Here is a 25,584-nt window from a genome sequence, read left to right on the forward strand (position 1 = left end):
GGAGAAGAAAAGCTTGGCTTGATTTAGGGCAGTTATTTGATTTTCAGTGCTGTCTGCAGCTGCAGTCCTTTACAACCACAGTTACACCTTCAGTGCAGGGTCTAGAACTGCAGACATACATGTGCAGTCACACACAAGACTCTTAGCTCGTATTTTGCAAGTAGCCGTGAAGTAATTGTCCCATCTGGGCATTTCTAAGAAACAGCCGAACTGCTTCTATACCTACAGCTGTGCTGAAATCATCTTCAGAGCCTCCAACTTGGTATTTTCTTCTACATCCATGTATGTCAACACTTACTACCTGAACTGAGTGTACAGTTGACTCCTCAGACAAGTGAAGGGTGGCTGAAGACCTTTGTTTGAACTTCCTAATTTCCACAGGGCAGCCCTGTGCATTGTTTGCCTGTTAAGCCCTCCTCCTTGAAAGGAATATTAAAAATACTGAGCAAAAATGCTAGATTTAGCAAGGCAATTTTAGGTTTATATGTAAGACATCTTGTTGGAATTAAAATACCCTGCCTTGTGTAGGCATTTCAAAAGCCCACCAAAAAGACTGATTTTCTGTAACTGTCTGCCAATTACGTATCTTAACAAATCAATTTGTATATTTCAGCACATTCTTTTTTTTTCCCACCTTCTTTATTAGAACTTTAGTATGATGAACATAAAATCCCTGAAAAAAACGGACTTTTTCTGCAGATACAAAACAGGACGATTTAGGGTAACGTGCATGGGGATGTTATAGTAATTTTATTGGCACATTCCCTTACAATGCCTTATATGGAGGATGTATTATAAACTACCTGCAAGGATTTAATGTCATACTGTCATATCTCTATTTTGACACTGGATTAATTTGGATATTACACAGAGTGTAAATTGTAAGTGTTCTGCAGAGGAAGAGCAGGGCTTAGGTAGACTTGGAGCAGACAAGCTGAAGCACCCCATGGCATTTTTTACACCCAAGGCAATTACTGGCAAATACGCCTCAGAGAGCACTGTGGGCTGCATAGTTAGTAGCTATCCTTCTGCCTGATGCCAGAGTAACGTGCTTTTCCCCCAAACGATTATGCTTGAGTACTCACTCAAGGTAGAGTGGAGGTAGGCGTGCCCCTGCAGGGTGAAGGAGAGGTACACTCGCTGCTGGTCAAATTAATAAATCTTCCCTCTTTTGTGACCAGCAAAAATTTTATATTGGGACTCAGCCTGTGTAACAAGAACCAGTAGGATGTTGGTTTGAAGGGGAGAGTATATGCACAGGTGTGCCTCCTGTACTGCTTAAGAGTAAGAAAGAAGTCAACGGTCTGTTTTCATCTATGTGGTTCCAGCTAGCTGATTTCCCAGTTTCCAACAGGTCTGTTAAGCCCTGCGCTTTTATTGGTGCTCACTTGCTTATCTCAATGAAATAAATCAATGCATATCTGCTACACGCAACTGGCCTGGAGAAGCATTTAATTTTATTTTCCTACTTCTTGCAGGATATATTTTATTCTATTTATACAATTATGCTCTGCACAGTAATGAGTCCATCAAACTATAGATCATAAAAATAAGACTGGATACTATTTATCTTAGTAGCGTGGCAGGAGAAAATGCATTAATGTCTGCTGCCTAGTAATACAGGTTCACGGATACCTACATTTTCAATTTTGAATTCTGTACTTTCTGTTTTGAACTTAAGGGAAAAGGAGGACCCCCTCTTTAATAGACAGCTAAGATGCTGGACCAGTCTTTAGTCCTGACATGATTTTCTCTGAATTCAAACTTTTCTTTCATCTGTGTATATCCCTGGGAGAATATATCTACTAAATATATGTTATATGTCAAAACTTATAAAAGCTTCCAAATAAGCCATAAGCTCCTTTACATTCTATCTTCTGTGAAGGTTTCTCACTACATTTCAAAAATTGCAGTAAACTAGACTGCAAACAGGTTAATAATAATTAGCACTTGTATTATGCATGATATGTAGAAATTAATCAGTCTTCATTTTATACCTAATCTGTTTGTAATCAGATGTCATCACTGACATATTGTAGACGAGTAGTCCTAGCCAAAGGCTGACATCCTAAGCTGGAACTGAATACAAAAATGCAGAGGCATAACTACAATCCAGACTTGAAGTTCTCTCCTTTTACTCCATTTTCTGTCAGCTAGACACCACTGGTGTCTAGACCCAGCCAGTGAAGCACATACGTACCGCATGCGAGTCACAAAACCCGCGTGAGTCACCTCTGACAGCCTTGTGCTGGCTTCAGTTCAGGGTCAGCTCGAGTGGATCTCTCAGGTGCTCGGAGGCAGCAGGGGATGTTCTGGAGCCACAAGTAGTCAAAAATCAATTGCAGCCCTGAGAATGGGGAAAGGGAGGAGGAGGCAGAAGGTGGTGAGCCCGGTGGCATGTCATTACCAATTCAAAGGCGAAGCACAGCTAAAGAGTGGTTGCAAACTGGTCTCTAGAAGACTAACTAGTTGTGGTGCACAAAGTACGAGTTTACTTGGTTAGGGGGAAAACAGAGAACGTTGTCTTGGAAAAACTATTGGATATAATATCCCTCCCTTTTCTCCCAGATTTGAAAGATACTATACAAAACCAAAATCCATTGATTGCTACTATTGTTGCCCAGCCTGACTATCTTGATAGCTCTTACACCAGAGTGCTTCTAAGAAACTGTAGGAGGTGGTGCTCAGAGGCCTGTCTTCTCAACTCTGAAATGCCTACATCTGTTTACTGGCAAGCTCGAGCGATTTTTTTATTTTAACTTGCACTTACTGCTTTGTGCTTACTGCACAAAGCTTTTACTTTAAGTGATGTGAAGGGGGTTGTGCATGTTGTAGTGCTTAAAAATGCCCCTGTGAGACAGAGTTGTTGAACAACAGACTTGCATTCAGTGGATTTGTTTTGCTTTGCAAAAGTCATCAGAGTACCTCAGAACTGTCTTTGGAGAATGCAAGTAACTTCAGTTATGAATGGCTTAAGGAGTCATGCTGAAGTGATAGGTGCCATCTAATCATATGGTATGTCACACTAATATTTGTCTCAAATATGCCATTATTTGAAAGCATTAGCAAAATATGTTTTAGCATCTTTAATTGCAGTTGAAGCAATGTTAATTTTCAGTTTGTAACAGAGCTGTTGGCCAGCAATGCTAGGTGGGGCCCTGTTATGGAGCAGCCGCACAATTTCTCTCTACTACAGGCAGAAAGAGGAAAAGTTTTGTCCCGAATCTTTGACCTCTACTACAAGAAAGTCAGTGTTATTTTTCCCATTCCCTTCTATGGAGGCTATACTGGAGCTACTGTAGCTTAGCAGAGTAACATAAAAGATACTCAAGCTGAGTGTAAGACAAGTCTAGACCACGATCTGCTTAGCTCTCCCTCTTCTCCAGTTTCTGACTCCTACACTGCATTAACTTGTGCCCTCAGCTGTAAGGACTTCCCCCCATCATTCCTTGAACGTTTCCAATAATTCATCACTTCGGAGTACCATTCCTTTACTTTTACATAGTATTTTAGGATGCTGCATATCACTCCATTGCCTTTAGTCTTTCTATCAGTCTCTCCAGTAGTTTCCCTATGTATGCATGCGTATGTATCTGTATTTACTTGTATAACAGAGAGTCACCTTATAAAGATTGCTTGATAAGGAATGGCAAAGTATTAAGTTCTATGAGCATATCATATAAAATAAATGCAATCATTGAAATAGCAGTTGGCTTGTTATATGGGAAAATAAGTACTTTAATAGTTACCTTTAAGAAGACTTTCTGCTTTTGTTTCTTTTCTTCCCAAAGCAAGCTGATATACAAGTCATTTTTGTGTGATCTGTTTTTCAGATATGGAGACAAGTGAAAAAATCCAGAAAAGTGGAGTTCTTCAGGTGTTCGCGAGTCTGTTGACGCCACAATCTTCCTGCACAGCAAAAGTAGCTAACATCATAGCAGAAGTAGCCAGAAATGGTGAGGTTTTCTACAAGAACTTTTCTGCTGGAACATCTTCAGTTTTTCACCTCACTTGTCAGTATGTTTTACTTCATTTATGTTTTCATTTTGTAGATTAGACACCTTTCATATCCCTCCCTTTCACTCTTTTTGTTTTTATTTTCTCAAATTTTGTTTCTCTACTTTTTAATACAATCGAAACAGCATTTGGCTGCTGGAATATTTTTAGTCCTTACTTTCATGCTATTTAGTTTTTAAGGCAAGCAACAGTATAATTTATTGGGCAGAAGTAACACGCCACTGGCTTCATGAAATACATATAGGAAAAAAAAGATGTGCATCATTTGTGCATCCAGTTACACACAGTGCATGTAGTTACCACAGCAGTATGTACACAGCTGGTTAAGGGATAGTAGATTGTTTCTTTGGTATGAGATTTGCGATAACATTATTACCATTATGAGGCCTTTGATACCACGAGAGAACCACTTACTCCTACCTAAAGAGCGTTATATGTGTTAGAGTAAGAGCCCAAGATCCCAAACGAGAATCAGGGGTCCATTTTGGTATGTATTATATACATACGGTCCTATAATATAGGAGATAATCTAAAACTATTTGAATTCTTTTTTGTTAGAAAGAATTATCTAAAAGCTCACCCAATACCCGGCATACCTTGAGCTCAAAAAACTGTCCTCATGCCTGCAGGTAGGTGCTAATGGCAGATCCCATGACGAGGACAGAGGAGGTTTGTGGCTGACTTCTCACTCCTTGACTTACTGCTGTCCCAGCCAAAGAGGCACAGATTATTACATTTTGCACTTTCCTTCCCCAGAGGCCAGGCAGAGAAAAGTAGGATACCTCTTAACCACTGTCTGCATGCAGGCCTAGCAGCCACATCTCTCTCCCTCTGTAAACTCTCATGCTGATGCCTCTTCAGAGAAGGATCTTCATTTTTGCTGACTATTTCCACATTCCCTTTCCACCCTTTTTTTGGAATGACAGTACTACAGCTTCTTACTGATAGCCCTTGTGTGACTTCCTCCACCCAATTCACTGATTTTAAGACGATGCTATATATGGATATTCAGAAACAACATTAACAAGAAAAGAAGATATACATAGTTATTTTTTAAGTTTTAAAATTATTTAGATAAATAGCCAGTAAAAAATGTAAACACAGAAATTTAAACTTAGAAATGTTTCAGAATGATAGAGAATCATGCAACCATATCACATGCTTTTTCTGTACTTAGTAAATTCATAGTAAGTATATTTAGAATATTGCAATCAACTGTCTATCCTCACAGTTAGTCTTTTTAGTTTCTGCCTCAGAAGGGGGAAAGTTAAGAATAAAAACAATGTTCACAATAGCTTAACTGATTACTGTGCATTGTTTCCTGCAAGATTCTCTTACAGAGCATTTTAGCCAGTATCTTTCAAATCTGAATTAATGCATGAAAACTCTAAACAGCGTCTAATGTATCTTTTTCCCTGCCAGCTTTTAAATTGCTGTTATGAGTATACTCTTCAGAAGAGATGGCATTTTACCTGGTTCATCATACAAAATAGCTTTTGTCTTTTGCTTAGAGTTATTAGCAGGTGCAACTGGGACCTCTGGCAGCCAAGGTTAAAGTGAAGGTATTCATAAATTATTTAAGGTGCCCAGTGCTTTCAAGACTGAGATGAGCTGAGTGTTTCTCTTTGGATCCTAACTCTGTTGAAATAGCTGCTCAAGCAGGATAGCAGGGAACACCTCATTTGAGTTCTCGTTGTCCTCTTACATGAGAATACAAGTGTTTCATGCTTATATTGCACCTTTTTTTTCAAGCTTCAGGGCACTTTGAGAAATTTGTGTTATCAACATCCTACAGATAGTAGGCATTAAACCGAGGCAATTGAACTGATTTCCCTATGGTCATGCCATGCAGCATTTGCAGATCTGGGAGTAGTGCCTCTGACTGAAACTGCACATTACTGATGAAAGAGCATCTTTTTTCTTCCCCCATTCTTGTTTTCCTTTCCCATTCTCCTCATCTAGTCCTACACATACACACACACATCTGGTCACATCAAATCCCTCTACTTGCCTCACTGTTTTTGTCATGTTTCATCTGCTCCTTTTCACCTCTGTGTTCTTGCTGTGTTTCATCTCTCCAGGTCACATGACTCTTCCTCCTCCCAACATGCGTCTGTATTAGTCTCTCCCATTTTAAATATCCAAACACATAAAAATCCCTTTAGTTGCTTTTGTCTCTCCAGCTATGGACATTTGCTTTTCGACTGTGGGCATACTGAAGGCTCAGATGCACTTGCTACATGGAGACTTATCTTCCCACTTTATACCTTTTAAACCCACTTCCAAGGTCTTTAGTCTCCTCTTCCCTTGACAAGTATAGGATTGAGAACAACATCTTCACAATCTGTAATACTACAATACAGCTACATTTCTCTTTCGAAATCTTGCCCTCCTTTGGTTTATGTTTCTCTGTCCTCAGTGATTCTCCTAACTTCTTCAGTGCTTCTTCACTGTTTCCTTCAAAGGATCTGCTTCTTTTCCCCACCAGTTTAGTGGAAACCTTCTAAATTACTCTCTTCTTGATTACCTTACCTGTCTTCTATTACTTCTATGTAGTATCACCTGCAAATATAGTTGTTGTTACTACATTTTTGTTGATGTCTCACAGATCTGTTTTGCTATATATAGCACCATTTCTTTACTTCTTACCCTTACATGACCTCGATAAATACAACTTTGCTCGGCATATTGCCTAATTATTTTGTTGCTGAATGGAAAACTGAAAGCTTCTGCTCCCGCCAAATGGGGGGAGGGTGGAGGAAGGGTTTTTTTCTTCTTTTCACCACATAAGCAAGAACCTAAACATACAACAGAGCAGACTGAGACCTCTCAGTCATTCAGGAGAGAACAAGTTCTGTTTCCTGTCATAGGCTAGGAGAAAAAAAAACCAAAAATCTGGCTTTGGTGGCGCAGAGACTGGTAAATTAGTGGGTATTAAAAAAGTGATGCAGGGAGAAGCTGAGGAATAGATGAGAGTTTTTATACGCAATTAAGAGAGGAAGAGGCTGAAGGGACAGATAAGACAGAGGGAGGAACATAATACATTAAGTAAATAAACATTGAGATGAAGATAAAAATGGGTGATAAAGAAATAGGTAAAATGTTACAAGGATTTGGCAAGACCAATTTTAAAGAACAGATGTATCTGATATTTATTCTGTTCATTACAATGGATATCGTCACCATTTATCACAGTATAGCATCTGTCTACAGTTTTAAAAAGTTACAGTATCTTAGGCAGGTGGGCCAATTGTGGTGACTACTATCTTCTGTTGGACCTGTGCAAGTGTATAGCTATTGCTGATTCTACTTCATCTACTTGTTGATATATCAAAGTTTATCATTATGTGAGGATTGCTTACCTCTATGACAATTATTTCTTTAGCTAAGATAACACTGCAAGGTTAACTACAAAAGATACAAGATTTTGTAGCTACAGAAACATCAAAGAACATTGTAATAGGTGCAACAAAGGGAGTTCTGTTGATCCAGAGTCAGAAAAACTTTATCGTTCTTTTTATGGCGATTGTACACCATGGTTCATTCTGTCTCATAAATGACTAACACAAAGGTGAACTGATTTTGGAAGATCCAACATAGTCTAGGATCAGGAAAAGATACAATTTGCAATTCACAACAAGTCAAAAACACATTGTCCTTTTGCCTATTACAATGCTACATCTCTGAAGGGTGCTCTGTAGTAAATTATTAAGTAACACTATTGGTGTATCAGGTGGTTGCTTCTGTAAACTTCCCTTGTAAAATGCGCAGCACAGTGCCTGCCTAACTATAGCTCCTTCTGCAGACCAGTCCTTTATGTCTCTGGCACCAGGATAATTCTCTATCTATGACTTGCACAGATGTGAAATAATAATTTGGTTCCCTGTGACTGGAGGACATAGCAGGAAGGAAGGACAGAAAGGTAGAGAGCTTGCCAGTGGATGGGTCCTCTAGCTTTCCTCCCATGGTGGGCATCAGTTAGACTGTGGAAAGGTGCAGGCCTTTGGGCTCACATAATCTCTCTCGTATTTCTCATTCTTTCCTGTTCTTTTCCTTTCATTACCTTCCAAATAATGAGCCTGTTACTTAACTTTAATTCCTTTTTAAATTTTTTTTAAAGCAAAAGCTTTTCAGGAGTTCTAATTAAGGGAATAGAGGGTAAAAAATGCTGCTTATTTTGGAGTATGAATACTAGTTTTAAGTCATCTTTTGTGTTATTTAGTAATTTTAATTTATGTTGAATTTGTTGGGGTGGAGAAAAAGGTTGTGAATTAACTGTTCTTTTTCAGCACTTCTTTATGATGCTAAAAACATGCTGAGCCTGACCCATGTTAAATTAGTTTCCATGGAAGTCAATTAAATACTCTTAATTCCCTCTAAATTAATGAATAATGGAAAGAATGTAAGCCCAAATCCTGTCTTGGGCTTATTCTCTAGAAACTTGCATGAGAACTTACATTGTTTGTCTATGCATATGTTTATTCTCAAAAAAGGTCCAGTTGCAATGCCAAGGTAACTGGAATGGATGAAACTGAAAACAGCCAGCTTGCTTTAACAGGCTTTGCATTATTTGCAGAATTTATGCGGAACCCATGTGTGGATGCTGGGTTGATCCCTCCTTTGGTGCAGCTGTTAAACTGCAAAGACCAGGAAGTTTTGCTTCAAACAGGACGTGCCCTGGGCAATATATGCTACGATAGCCGTGAGTGTTGAAATATGCCATATTTTGTAGATGCTCTTGTAGGAGGGAGGGGAATGTTTTGGTGTTCCGTACATCGTGTAATGGAGGGTCATTTTCCTCTTTTCTTGATTTTTTTTTTTTACGATGCAACTCTTCTGATTGTACAGGGCAATTGAATGTCACACACGCGTTATGCTTTTGTGACAGAAAAAGGAAAAAAACCCTATTTCGATATTGTGATACAACTGGATATAAGAATAGAAAAGATTTGTGATCCTGGATTTGTTTTTTTTTAAAAAAACATAATGAGCTAGGTTTTCAAAGAGCAGGTGCTACATACACAGAGGCCTGAATAGTTCGTTTTTCCTCAAACAGAACGTCTCAGAAGGCAACAGACAAAGTCAGAAGGGAATATTCATTTTCTACCAGTCTCAAAGCTATGCACAGATACATATGTGGCTGAAATAATGCCTGAGCTATGTTGCTGATTCTCAGAATTCATATGTAGCCAATCAATTGCTTCAAGATTACATGTTGGTATTTTTGGTAGTCAGGGGTTATGGTGGGGATGAGGGAGGATGTTGGTGAAGTTTTTTGGACACAATAAATTTTGCACTGCAAGCAACTGAGTTTTGAAATGGAATTGTGACTCCATGTGCTGATTTATATGCATGGGTATGTCATTTGCAAAACCAAACAGGTGGTTGCAGAGTTTTGAAAATGCAGCCTCATTATCCCTTACTTTAAATATTTTGATAAAAGCCAGTGCATGACAAATATGGTACAGAAGCAGACACACTAGAAACGTCTTCCTATGGACATAAAGGAATTAGAAGCCTATGGATGTCTGCAGATGGGAAGCGAGATGAAATTGTAAAAGCATTTTGTTATTTTGAGATTTAGTGCCTTATTTCATATGGCAAGAAATTTTCTTAGTACTATGCGTTGTATTTACTGAAAGTTTTGCTGTTCTGAATACTGACTGTTGAAAAAAAAGAATTATTAGTAGCCTTTCTCCTCGCTACTTTTTTTCATCCTAGTTTGCAAATTTACATTTTATATTGTTTTAAATTACCTTGCCTTTGACCTCAGGGAAGTTAATCAGATTTTCCATGCTGGCATTTCCATTTACAGACAACTACTGCTTGAGGATGTTAATGTATAATTCTTTCATTTAGGATTTTCTTTAAGGTGACCAATCAACTGAACACCTGCTTCCCCATGGAAACTTCAAGTAGAAGCTGTTGAGTTTTCTATAATATCATTTATTTACTATATTTTATTTCAGGGTCATATGCGATAAAAAGCTTAATCCCAGGTGGCACTGGTTTATTTCATATAAGTAAAATCTACATAACTATTCATGTCATTGTTGTTCAACCCACATTTTTTCATGAAATACAATAAGGGCACACAAAAATGGTTTTGTAATATCAGGTATTGTGGACTACTGCTGGCTTTTACAGTGCAGGATTTATCCAGTACAGAAAAGCTGTATTACACGCCTTGTGTTGCCCTTCTGTGGAGCAAAGCTGGCACTGATAAAACCTACAGTATGCGGTGATGTGTTCTGTAGGCCGTGTGTTGCTCTGCTTGTGTGGGAGGACAGTCACTACCTTCCCTGTGTAGTTGAATAAGAGTAATGAATAAAGTGTAATAAAATGTCACAAAAATGAAAATTAGCATCTTGGATTTGAGTAGAAGAGGCTATTTACAATGCTTATTTATCATATCTATCCTATCTGACTTTATTTTATATGTTATCTTATTATGTAATGGTTATGTAGTTATGTACCCTATCCTAAATTCGTACTTAGGACAAATACTTTCAATATACTTATTACTATAAAATTTAATATATTTTAATTTATTACTATTATTTTTCCCTAACAAAGAGTTTTGAAGTATAACAAAGACAAGGTATGGAGGCCAATAGTTACAATAAAAAATGTTGTTATGTGTTGATAGTCTTTTTCTTTTCAATTGAGACCAAAGGACCTGTTACCCTTCCGATAACTGGGACTCGTATAGGAACTTGAAATACACCAGTAACTATATTTTACCATAAACATGAGTGTTTCTTTGCTTCTACTGCCCATGTAGTTATAACATGCAGTGATGAGGAAGGTCTTTAAATCCTAAATCAATGTTAGGCTGAAATTAAAGCTCATATTGAATGGCTCATAGCAACATTTCTATTTATTTGAAAGCCCCAATTATCCTGTATTTCATCCCAGCAAGCATGCATCGCTTTGTTTATTGACAGTTTGTGCAAAAAGGAGTTAATCAGGTGTCTATTTTTGAGAGAAATCTGCATGGCACAGGATGAAAGTTGTGGGACAAATGGCTTTTCCTACAGGGAAGGCCCCTTAAAAGTGGCCTTGCAGAGAAGGATTGTCTGAATTTTTTTCTTGATTAAATGAAAATGGCAGTCATTTCTCAGAGTTTACAGATCCTAGAGTTGATGCAAGACCATTTCCATGTAAGTTCAGGAGGGGCTACTCCTGGAACATGGCTGCTGTGGAAAGGTAGTTCATTGCTAAGTCCCAATGCTGGAAGAGGTTTAGTAGCTTCCACAAGGTACAAGGGGAATTATACACTTGCTGACCAGAGACCTTACTGAACACATTTGTCTCCTCACAGAAAACATGGAATGAAAACCTGTAAACTTACTGACAGATTTTCTTCTCTGTTAAGCTTGAGGTGCACATGCACAGCGTTAGCACAGCACATAGGGTGCTCATCAGTGTTAGCCCCCTAAAATAATACTGAATCACCTGTTTGAGCATGGAAGAAAATGCAGAGAATTAAATGCATTTCATAAACAGTTAAAGAGGAAAAAATAGGTCAAATTTATCCGAAGCAGTTTTGAGAGCATCCTTTTTAAAATATTTATGTTGTGAAGAGATCTGCTTTATGTGAGTCTCTGGACATCAAGAATACAGGCAAATGTATTTGCAAAGCAGAATAGAAGGAAGCTTTGTTAGTACTGATGAGGCTTCTGGTCTCCCAGCCACCTTCTTGTATGCAGAGATGAAAGAAACAATTGAGGCACCCAAAAAGATTTTAAGCCAGAAGCAACGAATGTAACTAATCGCAATATGCGGACTGTTCAGTGCTGTCCTACAATTTAAGAACAGATACACTACTGCATGTTCCTGTGCAGCCTGTAATTGTTCTACATGCTTTATCTAGTAAATGGCACGTACACCTCTGCTCCCAAATTTTCATCAAAGCAGAAAGTGCAAAGCAAAGAAATGGAGACGTGATCTCTCCTCCTCTCCCTCCTGCTTTCTTCCCCACTATATCCACAGCTTGCACCAAGCACAGCTGCTTGTACTTCCGTATCCCCAGACAACGGATTCCTCAGCCTCACTCAGGGACAGAATTTTGTCTGAACTCTATTACTAGATGCAAAGCTCATAGCCCACTCATTCCCTTTAACCACTAGTTATGTTTTTTCACTTGTAATCAAAGTTAAATTCTTAGTCATTGTCCAGTCAGAGCGTTAAGACCTATCCTTCTAGCTGCTTCACCTCTCTTTTATCTATGAATCAAACTATAGCTACTTTTCTACTGTCTTTTTTTCCAGTCCTCCCTGCTATTCTCCCCAGTGCTCTTTGTTTAGTAAGTGTGTTCATTTAGGACTGTTAACAGATGTACAGATGTTACAGGGTAATAGGGCATACCTCCAAAGTGCTTCTAAGTTCCCCCTGCACCTTGGTTTCACCTGCAACACGAAGATCTCGTCTCCATTGTCCAGGAAAGGTTATGTTTAACATAACATGGTTCTTGCTAAAAAAAACAACGTGTTAAGTCAGAGCAAAATTGTTAATTCTGCTGTCTATAAAGCCTAAAAATTATTTGCTACCATCAGCTCTGGCAGTTGGGATATTAAGTTAAAGAACAATATTATCCAAATTGCAGCTTGTGATCATTTCATGAACAACGTGATGGCTAGAGCATGCCTCAGCTCGCTCTCCTAATAGAATGTGAATACTCTGGTGACTTGAATCATATGGCGGTTTGGGTGCCTGGGGGACAGGGAGACTAAGACTACGGTTTTCAAGTTAGATCTGCCTTCTTGCAAGACCCACATGAGAATGCAGGAGAAAGAAGACAAAACCTGTCTGTAGCCAGGTCTCTGTCCTGCTCTGACACCCCACGCACCAATGCAGTTTGTATAGAAGAAAGATCAGGTCAATCAGATATATTTTAGTCAAGAATTTTAATGGAAGATGATACTGTATTAAAATAGTAGTAGTTTCTTAGCAGATAATAGCCTCACAGTATTTTTTATCATTAAGTTTGTGATGCACATGTTATCTTAATCTTGGTGATTTTACCACAGGTAGTTTGTTGCACACTTCAGTTTTGAATTGATTGACCAACTATTTTCCTGTGGTTTTATATAACATTGAGCACAACACAGAAGCTACCATAATTATACTATAAAAGTGATAATTATAAGAGGAAGTGAAGGACTAGGATATTTAAAGCCTGATTCAGTAGCTGTATAGACCAGAGGAAGTAATTGTGATTGACTTCAGTTGAGATTAGATTAGACTCTCATCCATTAGAAAACAATTCCTTCTTGCTGTTTAGAGCATCCACATATTCTGAAAGCTGTCCAAGGGAAAGAAGCTCTCCATATGTCTTGTAAGGAAAATGGAAAATTTCCCATTCTGCCCTTCCATAATATTCATATTAATGGTAGAGCTTAGAGACCTCCTAAGGAATCTCATAGCTATTGCTTTTTGCACCCATCCACAACCTTGTTTCTTCATGAAACCACCAGCCTGGGTACATGTTCTCACCAACCATACTTCATGATATAAACAGCTATAGAATTGGAAAGAAAGTAAAAACGCCAACTCATTCTATAAAGGCTCTCCCCTGACAGCTGCTTATCTACCTTTCTCTACAGGAAATTTACTGGATCCTTTTCTCATTCCCAAGCTTTACATTTCTTTGTTATCTACCTAGTCGTATTGATGGCAAGACTCCTTGCTGAATTTCAGCAATGTGGCCTTTCACATAGACCCAGGTCTCTGTTGATCCCAGCCTTAACACCAGACCATGAACATTATACCACTTCTTGTTAAAAAGATTGTACATGTGCTATAAATTCTGTATACTCAGCTGCCCATCCTATAAGGATGTACAGATCTCTTGCAGGGACCTGCTAAAAAGGCTAAGTACAAAACCAAGAAACTACTCAATTGCACAGTTTCATACATCTCTCAGGAGATGAGACTAATTTCAGGATCTAATGCAGAAAAACAGACGCTTAAGAATTAAACGTACTGGAAAGAAGTCAAGTGCAGTTTTCTTCAAAAAATGACATAACCTTTTTCAGTACCATATGGAAAACCAGCAGAATCCTAGAACACAACTGGTGTTGATAATGGCACACTACTGGCTAAACATTTTTATGAAGATCACCCTGATTCATGCAGCCAGGCAGCATCTTACCACAGTCTTCCACTTTTCATTGTGCTAGATCCTACCAAATGCAAATGCCACCTACTAAACTGTTTCACAACTAATATCATGAAATTGAGACCAGAGGCTTTAACTTGTTGCTTGAAAACTGGTTGTTTAGAACAGCTTACAGAGAATTAAAATTATAGATTTTAATTGTACAGTAATAGCGTTTTACCTTTACATCTGTCCTCTCCAAGGCATGTCAGAGTCTTAGAAAACTATAGCCTTTTAAAGTTAGAACTAGTCCTTGATAATGCAGTACTTTTTCCAAGCCTCTGCAGCAGAAGTATTGCATCAGCTAGAAACTAAGCATACCGTATGCATGCCAACACATACTTTCACAGTAATATTTAGTACTTATCAGCAATTAATCATGAATGTTCTTAGGAAGCTGTTAAACAATATTATTCTAATTTACTTATTTTATGGCTGGCCTAAATGGAATCAGAATGCTGAGGAAGTCTTCCTAGAGCATCAGAAAAAAAACATTCAAGAGGTGATATGAAAACCATGAAATCTCATTCTCAGGGTATTACTCTTTTTAAAATCTACATTCTAAATTTTAACTCTACTGAAACAAGTGGCAAAATTCTCATGACTTAAGCTAAAACTTAACAGAAGCCCACATGTGGAAAAAATGAACCAAAACCAAATTGCCAAAGATATGCAACTTTTCACTTCTTTAAGATGAAGGTATGAAGCCTGATTTTCTGTTTGTTTTAAAGAGTATAGGTATGATAGGTCCCTGCTTATTTTCTGCAGTGCAAATATTTTTCCTCTTTATGTTTTTCCAGGAAGTTTATTTGAATAAGCAGAATAAGTAGATCAGAATTCAGTACAGGTACAAAGAGAATTAAATCTAAGAATGAAAGCAGACTTTTTTTTGATTTCTTACTTTCTCCCCATCTAGCATTTAATTCACAGTCTGTAAAGCTTGTGTATTGCTCATATTCCAACAGGCTCAGAGACACCTGCTTAATTTACAGCCAAAATAGAAAGTACAGGCAACAAGGAAATTTAATAAAATTTAAAAAAAAAAAAAAAAGAGAGATGGAAGGTGTTTCCAGGGTCTTAAAGAAGGTCATGATCAGACTTGGAGAGAAATCCTGCTTTATTCACTACATCTTGCTGCCACCCTAAAAGCAAGTTAAGGATTCAGACTTTGGTTAAGGACTGAGCTATTTCTTCATACTTCAAAGTTAAACAAAGTAGGAAAGGCAAAACTTGGGATTCCCCTAATATTTCTGAAGACTAAAAAAAATTCCTTATCAGGAAGAAAAGCTTTTAGAATTTCAGTAACAGTAAGTGAACAAGACAAGATATGTAACTCACTCTTCTCCTTTCAATTCAACCTTCCTTTTCATGTCTTTTTTTACTTTGCTTTTTAAGATATTTGAAATTTTTCATATTTATAGATAACTGCACAGTCACATGTTGTTGCTTTCAAGCCCCTCAGAAGACAAAGCTTGTTAATTGAGTGTCTAGACATGACCAAAGTGTCTGGCTTATTCTGCTTTATTTAAAAAAGTAGGCATTACATGACTAGAAATATCAACTGTCACTAAATCAGCAATGGTAGAAAACATCAACTGAATTACCAGGGAAAACAGATGAAAGAATCTAATAGCATCTTGCTAAGCATTGCTTATATACAACTGGGAAGTAAATGTTTACTAATTTTTTTGGTTAAGCTTGCAGCCATTGTTCTTCTCGTTTAACTTTGTGTTTTAATACACAGTCTAATTATATAATCGTAACTTCTTAAATAGTAATGTATAATATAATTTTGTTTTACTCTCAGATCCACTTCTGCAGATTTTTGCAACACTCTGTGCACCATGGATATATTGCACAGGCCAAGTCTTTTAGTTGTTTGCATGATTGCTACGTAGGCATCTGGTTTCATACAGCATCTTGTACAGTGCAATCAACATACAACATGCAAACCACCTAAACTCACTTACATTTGTTGCATTCGTATCTAAGGAATACTGTGCAACTCTCAGAAACAGAAATTGGACATTATTGGCAAAGAACTATATTAGTAAAATCATAGAATCTTCATGGTTGGAAAGGACCTTTGAGATCATCGAGTCCAACCATACACATACAAAAAACCCCAAACCCCTACAATCTCTGCCACTAGAGCATGCCCTGAAGTGCCACATGTATCACTTAATGGAGTGAAGCTCTTCAATGTCTCAGCCAGGGGACCAGGACTCTAGTTAGAAGGTTTTTATAATACTGTTTGTACCCAATGTAATCAAGAGCCAGTGCCCACCAGAGGAAGTTGCAGCGTAAGGGTTTGATAAAAGACAGTGAGGAAAGAGTTAGATAAAACTACAGATAGTAGCAAGACAGTTCACATTAGCAATAACAAAGCAGCGTTCCTGTCACAAGAGGTGTCAGTGCGTATGAACAAAGTTGGTCTTTGAGCCTCCTTGATCCTGAGACTGCTCTGTGTCTGGTTAGTTATCCAGCCAGCAAAGCGGCCTGAGGAGTCAGGGTGGATGCCTTGAATGCCTTATCTACAACAGCATTCACGTTTCCCTGAAAAAAGAGTCACTTACCTGAGACAGTGTCCAGTTTATCAACCGCATCTTGGCACCACTTGGCCTCTTGAGTGTGGGCTGTTCTGCAGTTATAGTGCATTGCTAGTTGTGCTCCGGTCAAATAAGTGATCTGCCTTCTGCCAAGGAGGTAAAAGATTTCTTAAAACTAAACACTTTGCTGGTCTTTCTCAGGCTGTATCCTACAACCTTTCAGGTACAAGAATCTTCTACAGGTCAGCTTCTCCATGCACGCTGCACACTAACAAGCAACAGCCTGCACACTGCTGCTTCGAGTTGCTTTAGAAGGACAAGTCCTCTCATTCCCCCTAGGCTTCATGATTTGGGCCAAGGACAGCACTGATCCCAAACCCAAGACTCATCCCAGCTTTTCCTAGATCCCAGGGCCACTTGTATCTTTCTCACTTCTCTGAATAATTCTTTTTTTCTTCCCAGGGCCTAGTAGGATCTGCAAATATGCTTTATGGCAGGGGTTTTTTTAGTTTGGTTTCATTTTTTGCTTCTTAGGCTTCTCCCAACCTATTCCAAATCCCTGTGGGTTACACACTTTCTGAGACTGCGCTTCTGGCTGCTTTGGTGGAGAACCACAGCTCCTTCAAGCTCCTTCAGCTAGCAGTACCAGTCTCACACAATACCAGGCTAAGTCTCTTGCCAAGCTCCTTTCAGCAGCACCCAGCAAAACACCCCTGTACTGCACCAGACTGTGACTGTGCCACGCTCAGTTCACACCCTTGTTCTTGGAGAGTTTGAAGCTGAGAGACAACATTGCACTCAAGGCCTGGGAATAAAAATTCTAAATTAATTGCTGCGTGCAGGTTTATTCTGTTAATAGCATGAGATGCTATAAATGCCCACTTACCAGTGTAGAGAAACTGCCTGATGTTTTACTGTATAATTGGATTCCATGATGTATTTCAAGCTGTATGAAATAATAAGCATAGGCTGGCTTCAACTTGACTTATGCTCTCATAAACCTGGAGTCATTTGTTTGACTGCAATGAAATTACTAAGGATTTGCATAGAGTTAAAAAAACAACGGAAGAATCTGCTGTAACCATATTGCACATGAAAAGGAAGGCAGAGGGAAGTGCTACATTCAACTTGGAGGGCCTTTACCTGACTTTTATATATCTAGTAGAACTTTTTTATACTGTTTGGCTTCTTTATTTTCAAATAGAATTCAGTAGTGGAAATTACTACATTTAAAACTTAAATCTCCTTGAAATCCAGAACAAATCACCTGCCAATACTAAGACTAGTAGTATTTTATGTCTTGTTGCTAATAAAAAACATTTCTGCTGTTACATTGAAATCTCAGGTGCACTAGTAGAATTTGACTGGCGGTGATATATTAAAAAGTCTTGAACAGTAAACTCATCGCTGTTCTCTTGTCTAAAAATCAGAAACAGATTATTTTTCTCATATGTATCTGACATATGACATAAGAGGAACATGAAAAAGAAGCAAATTCTATTGGAATTAAGTTGTGGAGTTGAATCTGGCTTGCATTTGACTGCTGCCTCAGCGTAACATTAGGGAGATGCAATACTGGCGCATTTACCCGTCCTTTCAAATTTTCTGTCAAACTCCTGACTGTATACAAATGCCATGATGCTCATGAGAGAGATTAGGGCTTGCGGGCTTTGGTATCCTATGGTCCACACATTCAACTTATTATAAGGAGTCTACCAAAAATACCCCTGGATATCCATTTGGATACAACATTTTAAAATTGTATTTGTTAGAATAAACCAGCTGCATAAGAGGACCAGTGTGCTGCTGCATCAGTTGTCATTAGCCAGTGAATATGCTGGCAACAGTTTTATCTGAAAAGATCAGTGCTATATATTTTTAGTCCTTGAAGGCCCTATACTAGAAGACAGCGTTCTGTTAGCATTTCTAGTTTATTATTTACATATTTACTGTTTTAGCATAGTTTCTACAAGAATAATTTATGATACAATACCCTCAGTGCAGCTGGAGTTAGGGCTAAGGATAGTTGCTAGCAATTTAAGATTAACTGATCACAAGACACTTCATTTATCTCTGAAGGAAGCATGACTAATTCAAGATTATTTTTTCTTCATAAAGCAAAAATTTTAAGGCTATATTGATTGATTTTAATCAATAAGCAAATGAAACAAAACTGTACTTCTGGTAATCAGAGTCTTATAATTCCTGAAGGAATTAAATAAAGGGAAAGGAAATTTCAGTACAAGATAGAGCAATTCCAAAAAATATCTTTCAAATTATTAAAACAGGGATCTCATACAGTATTGCTGTGTCCTGTCCCTTGTATACAAGTGCACAGAAGACATGGAAAAAGCAGCAAACAATAATAGTGCAATATAATAATGAAGCTTACTTTCCTTGAAAAAATAAAATTAATGCAATACTTCTGTGTTCTGTAACAGAGTTGTATTCTGTAGAATTGCAGTCAAAGAATCGACAGGGTCCAGAATCCAGTGATTTAAAAGCATACACAAACAGATTCAAGATAAAAAGCTAGGGTCAAATGTTAAAACTGAATGACAGCATTGCCTTAAAAGTTTTATCTTTACAGTGTTCTGACAGGAAAAAAAAAAAGTTAAGCTCCCAGTTTATATGTGGCAATGTTTTTTTTCCTAATGTCAACGTAGATAACATGGTTTACACTAGCTAGGGGTTTGCCCCTAAGAGTGTTTTTTGAATATTTTCTCTTTCTGTTTTCTTAATAAGAAGAGAGAAAACATGTAAGCAGGATCTTTCTTCCTTTGGAGTGGTACTCCTGCTGTTTTTTCCCCACACATGGTTATAATTTTCTGTATGTCATGTCATAATTTCCTCTGCAGCAGCCTGTTTGATATCACAGAAGATTATGACTTCAGGTGGAAGAACAAGCAGCAGGAGCAGATGAATGTCTCAGTACAAAAATCATGCAAAAAGGACCTAATTAAAACGTAGAGAAAAATAAAAATAGGACATGGATAAAGAACCCTTTCCCCCTCCCACCTCGGCTACTGTAGATCTGTTCATCTTCATCTTTAAAAAAGTAATAATAATAAAAAAAAAGTTATCCATAAAGCAGTGGTCTAACCTAGGCGGTATTTTGGCCAAAAAGAATGCAGGATTAGAACCAAATGCAATAAAGATGAAGCACTTAAGTAAAATGGCAGTATGTCATTTAAATGATTTGATCATTACACCTAATTGTAGAGTAAAAGAATTTTAAAAGAAATACTATTTTTTTTCAATGTCATCAAAAAGCTGCTGTCTTGGCACCTTGGTTTATGCAAATCGGGGACCTGGATCACAAAAATCATTCTTTCCCTCACTGACTTGCATCATTTATATCAGTGCAACCATTTATACCAATAAACTTTTTTAGAACATGAATCGGAGAATAGAGAATTCAGGTTTCCAGTTGCAAGACAAAACCAGAACATTTCAAAGTACCAATCTTAAATTTGAAGCCCAAAAGATCATTCTTAAGAAAAGCTGTCAAATAGTTTTCTAGCTGATTATCTGATAAATTGGTATATTTTTGAGACCTATATATATAGTAAACATTGTAATGACATGGTAACTTGTGATTTCCTGGTGCTTTTTAAAGCTTAAATCTATTTTATGGTCTGCAAGCCAATATAGAGCCCCTACTGAGAAATACCATTACATATGAAATTGTAGTATGAAACACAAAATTCATCTTTCAGAATCATACAGTAACAAAGACATAGCAAAGAACTGTTTGGAAAGCAGTGGCACTGTGGACATCATGATACAAAGATATGGTAGGCCAAGATAATATGGAGTGTCCATGACTTAACTTTTTTTTGTGAGAAGGAAATGGACGAGCTTTCAAACAACCATTCAGTACATCACTATACCGAACTTAATTTTCTATGCTTCTACTTGGTTGTTATTTAACTAGCTATGATGCCATCACCATCAGAATCATAGACACCTACCTAATTTTCACCAGCCTGTGTGTTTACTCACAATATACACACTTAAATAACAGTGTGCATCTTTGCAGGACCAGGATCATTTCCGAAGCACAAATGACTTCTGACCTATAGTTTAAATATTAGAGACGACAAAGAGAAAAGTTTGGAATAGTGGAGGAACCAGACCAATATATTTTAAAACTTAATTAAAAATTGGGTAAAACACGAGTTTTTAGAACTGCTTAAACTAATGTGTTTTTTCTGGTGAAGACACAACTCAATATCCTAATAGAACATTAATGGATTTGTCCCAATCTGTATGAGAGGCATCTGCTTCTTTAATGTCACTTGGATTGGCAAAGCTGAAACTTTAAATTAAAAAAAGGGCGCAGTATGAGAAAAACAAAGCTTATTTAAGGTTTAGATTAAAGAGCACTAGGTGAGCTATTTGCAAAAGTATTTTTTGATATCTGCCTATACTATGGCACAGCCATTTTCCTGATGTAACTATATTTCCAGAAATAATAACCTTACAGTGGTGACAGAAATCGAAGTACTGGTGCGGGTTTTTTAGAAATAATTTATTGGCTTTATATAGCTTATGCTTTATGTTGTTTTCATACTTCAAGCTGTCGCTTTAATTCTTTTTTCTATTAACCTTTTATGACTTAGTGGTTTGTCTTAGGGTTTAGTAAACTGTGGAAGAAAACTCAAGGGAAAATTTTGCAAACACATCTTGGGAAAAGCAAATTGAAACTACTCTAAGTGCTGCATTTTGAAGACCTACCAATCATATGCACTAAAAAATTTTAGTCTTTGACTTGGGCATCCATTGGAGCAGGCATGGCTGAGCCACAGGGGAATTTGACAGGACTCTGTTCATAGGGGAATGTGAGCGATCCCAGTAATTTGGTAATCCACATTGAAACCCAGTTTTGCATAAAATTCCTGTGAGTAACTCAGGTTAGAAAGAGAGACTGTACTAATTCTTAGAGATGGTTGCGTTGCATTCAGCTAAGGAAGACTGTGGAAGTAATAACTCCTTCTGTAATAAATCTTACTGTACATTTTGTAGGAAAAAAAGTTCCCTCTGGTCCCCTGGGTTGTTGTCATTCTGGCATCTTTAAACGATATTGCTTTTAAAAAAAAAAAAGCTGCAACAGCATTACCCTTTGTGAGCTGTAATGAAGCATTTTTAAGCAGCAATATGAATGCTCTCATTAAACTGTTCAATCACGGATCTCTTAGGAATAGCAAATGTTTATTTAAAAAGGTCACAGGAAAAATTTCAACACAGCTTTTGGGAGGCTGGAAGCACGTTAAGTGTGGGAGTTCATAGAGCTGCTGAACTGCAAGGTAGTGGTTGGATTGAGAACAAGACACAGCAACATGCTGCGGTCTTGTTTTGACTGTAAATGATTTGGAACTCGGTGAGTATTCTTGTGTGCAAAATCTGTTTCTTAGCGACGGAACAGGGAGAAGCAAGTCAGTAATAAGTACATGGAGCATTCTGAGTCAGAAACACGCTTTTTGCTTGGGCATGCAACACAGTGTCATAGCCTGAGCTTGGAGTGGGTAGTCAGGACCTTCAGAATTCTCCTCCTACATCTGGTACAGGATTCTTTGCGGCCCTGCACTAATGAGCTGACTTAATCCTCTTGGGCATAAGAAGGCAGCACCAGGAGATCCTAATTACAGCACTAGCCCAGGTCTGTTCTTCACCTAGCTGCCTAGGGCAGAGAAGCAGGGTGAGCTCTAGAACAGGAAAGAGGTGGAGCAACAAATTCATTTAAGGCATCTTTTTTACGAATCTGCCAGGCTATGTAGTCATGTCAAAGTGTGGCACTTATAACCTGCCGCCTACTTGGGAGGGATCCTGAAGTTCATTTTATCCTAACTTTTTGGGTATTCTATAGACGTCAAGAGACATTTCCTGCAGTGAGTTTTGTTTCTGAATCTTTCTGCCTTACTTTTGCTGTCTGTACGGCAGAAGCTGATCATCTATCTACCTAACAAAAATATTGCGTGCATAAGAGTTTTATTATGTATTTGAAGTGAAAGACTATTACGTACTTAAAAATACAGCAGGTTTTGATACATAACTTCTTTGACAAACCTGAGAGAATGGAAGTAAAAGGATGTACGAGTTATATTCTCATTTGTTGTAAGATACTATCACGCAATTACTTTCAGAGTTATGCCAGATTCCGTATGGGTAAGGAACCTGGCTTGTAATTGTTTTTTGGTTTTTTAACCCTTGCTTCCAGACCCTCACACCCAACTCTACCTTTGTATTTTTATTTGCTTATATATTTTATATGCAGTTCCATGTGGAGACGTGGGAAAAAGTTTGACACCTGATTCTTATCTCAAGCTTAATTTTATCATGGTTTTAGTTTGTTGATTTCAATTGCATTATAGCAATTTGAGGACCACATTCAGTCCATCTGATCCAGAATCAGTGATTCAGTTTCGTTTTGCATACCTGTTTTGACTCAGAAAACAGGTGAGTCAAATACAAAATCATACATTTGCATAACTTCTGTAATAAAAAAAATACAAGAGGAGGAGACATAAAACAGGATGCTGGAATATTCCAGCCAAGTTCGGTTGTTTTTTTTTCTGACGGTTTGGTAAACACCTGACTATATTGTGTCACTATATTATGGTGTAGGACCTCCTTTTGTTTCAGCATTATGCTTACATTTTTGTCACTGCATCAAAGATGTGAGAAATTTATTTCTTTTATATTTTTCCTTTTTTTTTTTATAGTCCTTCCTTGACACGGAATCTTATCTTGAATTTGTTTGACTGTAAACAGATTTCGGTTTCTCCTTTTTCAAAATGGAATATACATACCTGCAGTGAAACACAGTCCCCTGAGGTCCTGATCACGGAGGCAGTCATGGCAGTGATGGTTTTCCTCTATTAGAAGTTATCTCATTCTGCAAAACAATTATTACTTTGGTAATATTTAATAATTAAGATCCACCAAGAATTACCCTTCCTCCTTCAGCTCCACTCAGCAAATTATCTGCAGTCCCTGTATATACCCCTCATATATATATATATATGTATAATTATGAATGTATGTATAGTATAGGTTTATATACAATACTTATAATTCTTTTTATAACTATAGTATGTAAGTGGTATATATGCCTCATAAATAGTATTAACAAGAATTGGAAGATGTAGAAACTTCTTTTTGCACAGCTCTGGAATACTTTATAATGGAAGATCATATTATAAATGTGGACAAACTTGGTTTTCGTACTGAATACATTGCAGAGTGAGGAAAACTTGGTAGCTTGACCTCTATGTATGATGGGGAGAGAGAGGGGCGATGAATCAGTGGTGAATAACAAGGGAAAGACGAGATTTGCTTTGGGGCCATTAAAGGGATTTTTGTCTTATTTTGCAAAACCTTTGCTTTAGTGATTTTCGCCTCAAGGTATTATTTTCATACAGATTTTCCAGTTGATTCCAACTGTAATTCACTTGGAAATCTCTCTTTTTGGAAGCCCTGGAATTTAGGTTATTGACTGTTGTTGGTTGCTGATTGCCTGCTGGGAAAGGAAGTGATATTGTCGACTACTGTAATCGAAGGCCAATTTTTCCTTTATTCCTACACCGATATATCAAATCTGATTTGTTATACAGAAAGAGTTACATAAAAGAGATTATGGTGTGTTATTTACGAAACCTCAGAACGTTGTAGCCTATTATAGATGCAGAGTGAATTTTTCTTTTAACCATACAAAAAGAATCTGAGAGTGGTATTAAATTTCAGGTATAGAAGGACAAAGAACATAGCATGTGGCAGAGTGAGTGCACAAACAGAGTTTGTGACTGGGAACTAGTACCTCTGTCTGTTTTCTCCATTTTATTCCCCATTTTGTTTTTAAGTAACCTAAGCAATTTATTTTCTCTAGTTCAATTTCTTGATCTGCATAACAGCAAGAGTATTTTACCTGGTCCACAAGGGTGTATGGGCTAGGCTTTGTAAAGTGCTCAGAACCTGCCTTTGGCAAAATCCAGTGTATCTTCAGAATATTATTTATCGGCTGCAGCAGCTCTGCCTCAAACACTGAACTTCTTTACAAAGGTATTAGTGCCAGGTGGTTAATCCCTTTTGTTGTAGGTATTTTCACTTTCCTAGCTCTGTTACACTAAAAGCTGGCCCTCAAGCATCTCTCTAGATGAAGTTCACAACACTGGAGGAACGACTTCACTCTGTTTAAAAGCTTCATTTTGTATGATTACTGTTATGTTTGGGACTCTTCGGTGGGTTTTGGTTTCATTTTTTTTTTTAATGTAACTCTTTGTTTTACAGATGAGGGCAGGAACGCAGTTGACCGTGCAGGTGGTGCACATATTGTAGTAGACCATATAAGGTCACTGTGCAGTAAAACAGATCCAGCCAGTGAGAAGCTCTTGACTGTCTTTTGTGGCATGCTGATGAACTATAGCAATGAGAATGGTAAACAACACCGAAAATTTGCTTTATGTCTACCAAGAGAACAACCCCATCAAAAAAAGAAAAAAGATAAAAGTTAAAGTCAACTGTAGGTTTACATTGTGGATACTAACACTAAGTTATTCTGAAAAGATCATTTCAAACACAGAATTTTCAGTAAAGTTATGTTTCCAAAAATACTAGATATCTTTCTCATGCAATTCCGTATAGCATATTGTATAAAGTTTTAAAATCAATTTCTGGAATTTATTTCTTTGTCTAATACATGGAGATGTATCATAGACCTTAGGAAAAAAAAAATAGATTTACAGAAGTAAACTAGAAGTCCTCTCTTTTTCATCTAATATCAAACAACACCGTAAGACTAATTTGTTGCAGGCAGGCAATGTTGCCTAGGTGACGATTTGGGGGTATATATGCCTG

General features: G+C 37.6%; 1 protein-coding gene across 5 annotated transcripts in view; it reads left to right on the forward strand.

The window, feature by feature from the left end:
• The window catches only part of RAP1GDS1 (Rap1 GTPase-GDP dissociation stimulator 1), a 102,499-nt gene that overhangs the window by 50,900 nt on the left and 26,015 nt on the right, over positions 1-25,584 (forward strand). For 2 of the 5 annotated variants that reach the window (XM_054203350.1, XM_054203351.1), the window contains exons 3-5: positions 3,834-3,956; positions 8,594-8,719; positions 25,018-25,164. In XM_054203350.1, the coding sequence (XP_054059325.1) occupies positions 3,834-3,956; positions 8,594-8,719; positions 25,018-25,164 (396 nt within the window). Of the gene's footprint in view, positions 1-3,833; positions 4,018-8,593; positions 8,720-25,017; positions 25,165-25,584 lie in introns of those variants that run through there. The other 3 variants (XM_054203354.1, XM_054203353.1, XM_054203352.1) reach the window with 3 other exon arrangements.

The sequence above is a fragment of the Rissa tridactyla genome, chromosome 5, assembly GCF_028500815.1.
Source record: "Rissa tridactyla isolate bRisTri1 chromosome 5, bRisTri1.patW.cur.20221130, whole genome shotgun sequence".
Lineage (NCBI taxonomy): Eukaryota > Metazoa > Chordata > Aves > Charadriiformes > Laridae > Rissa > Rissa tridactyla.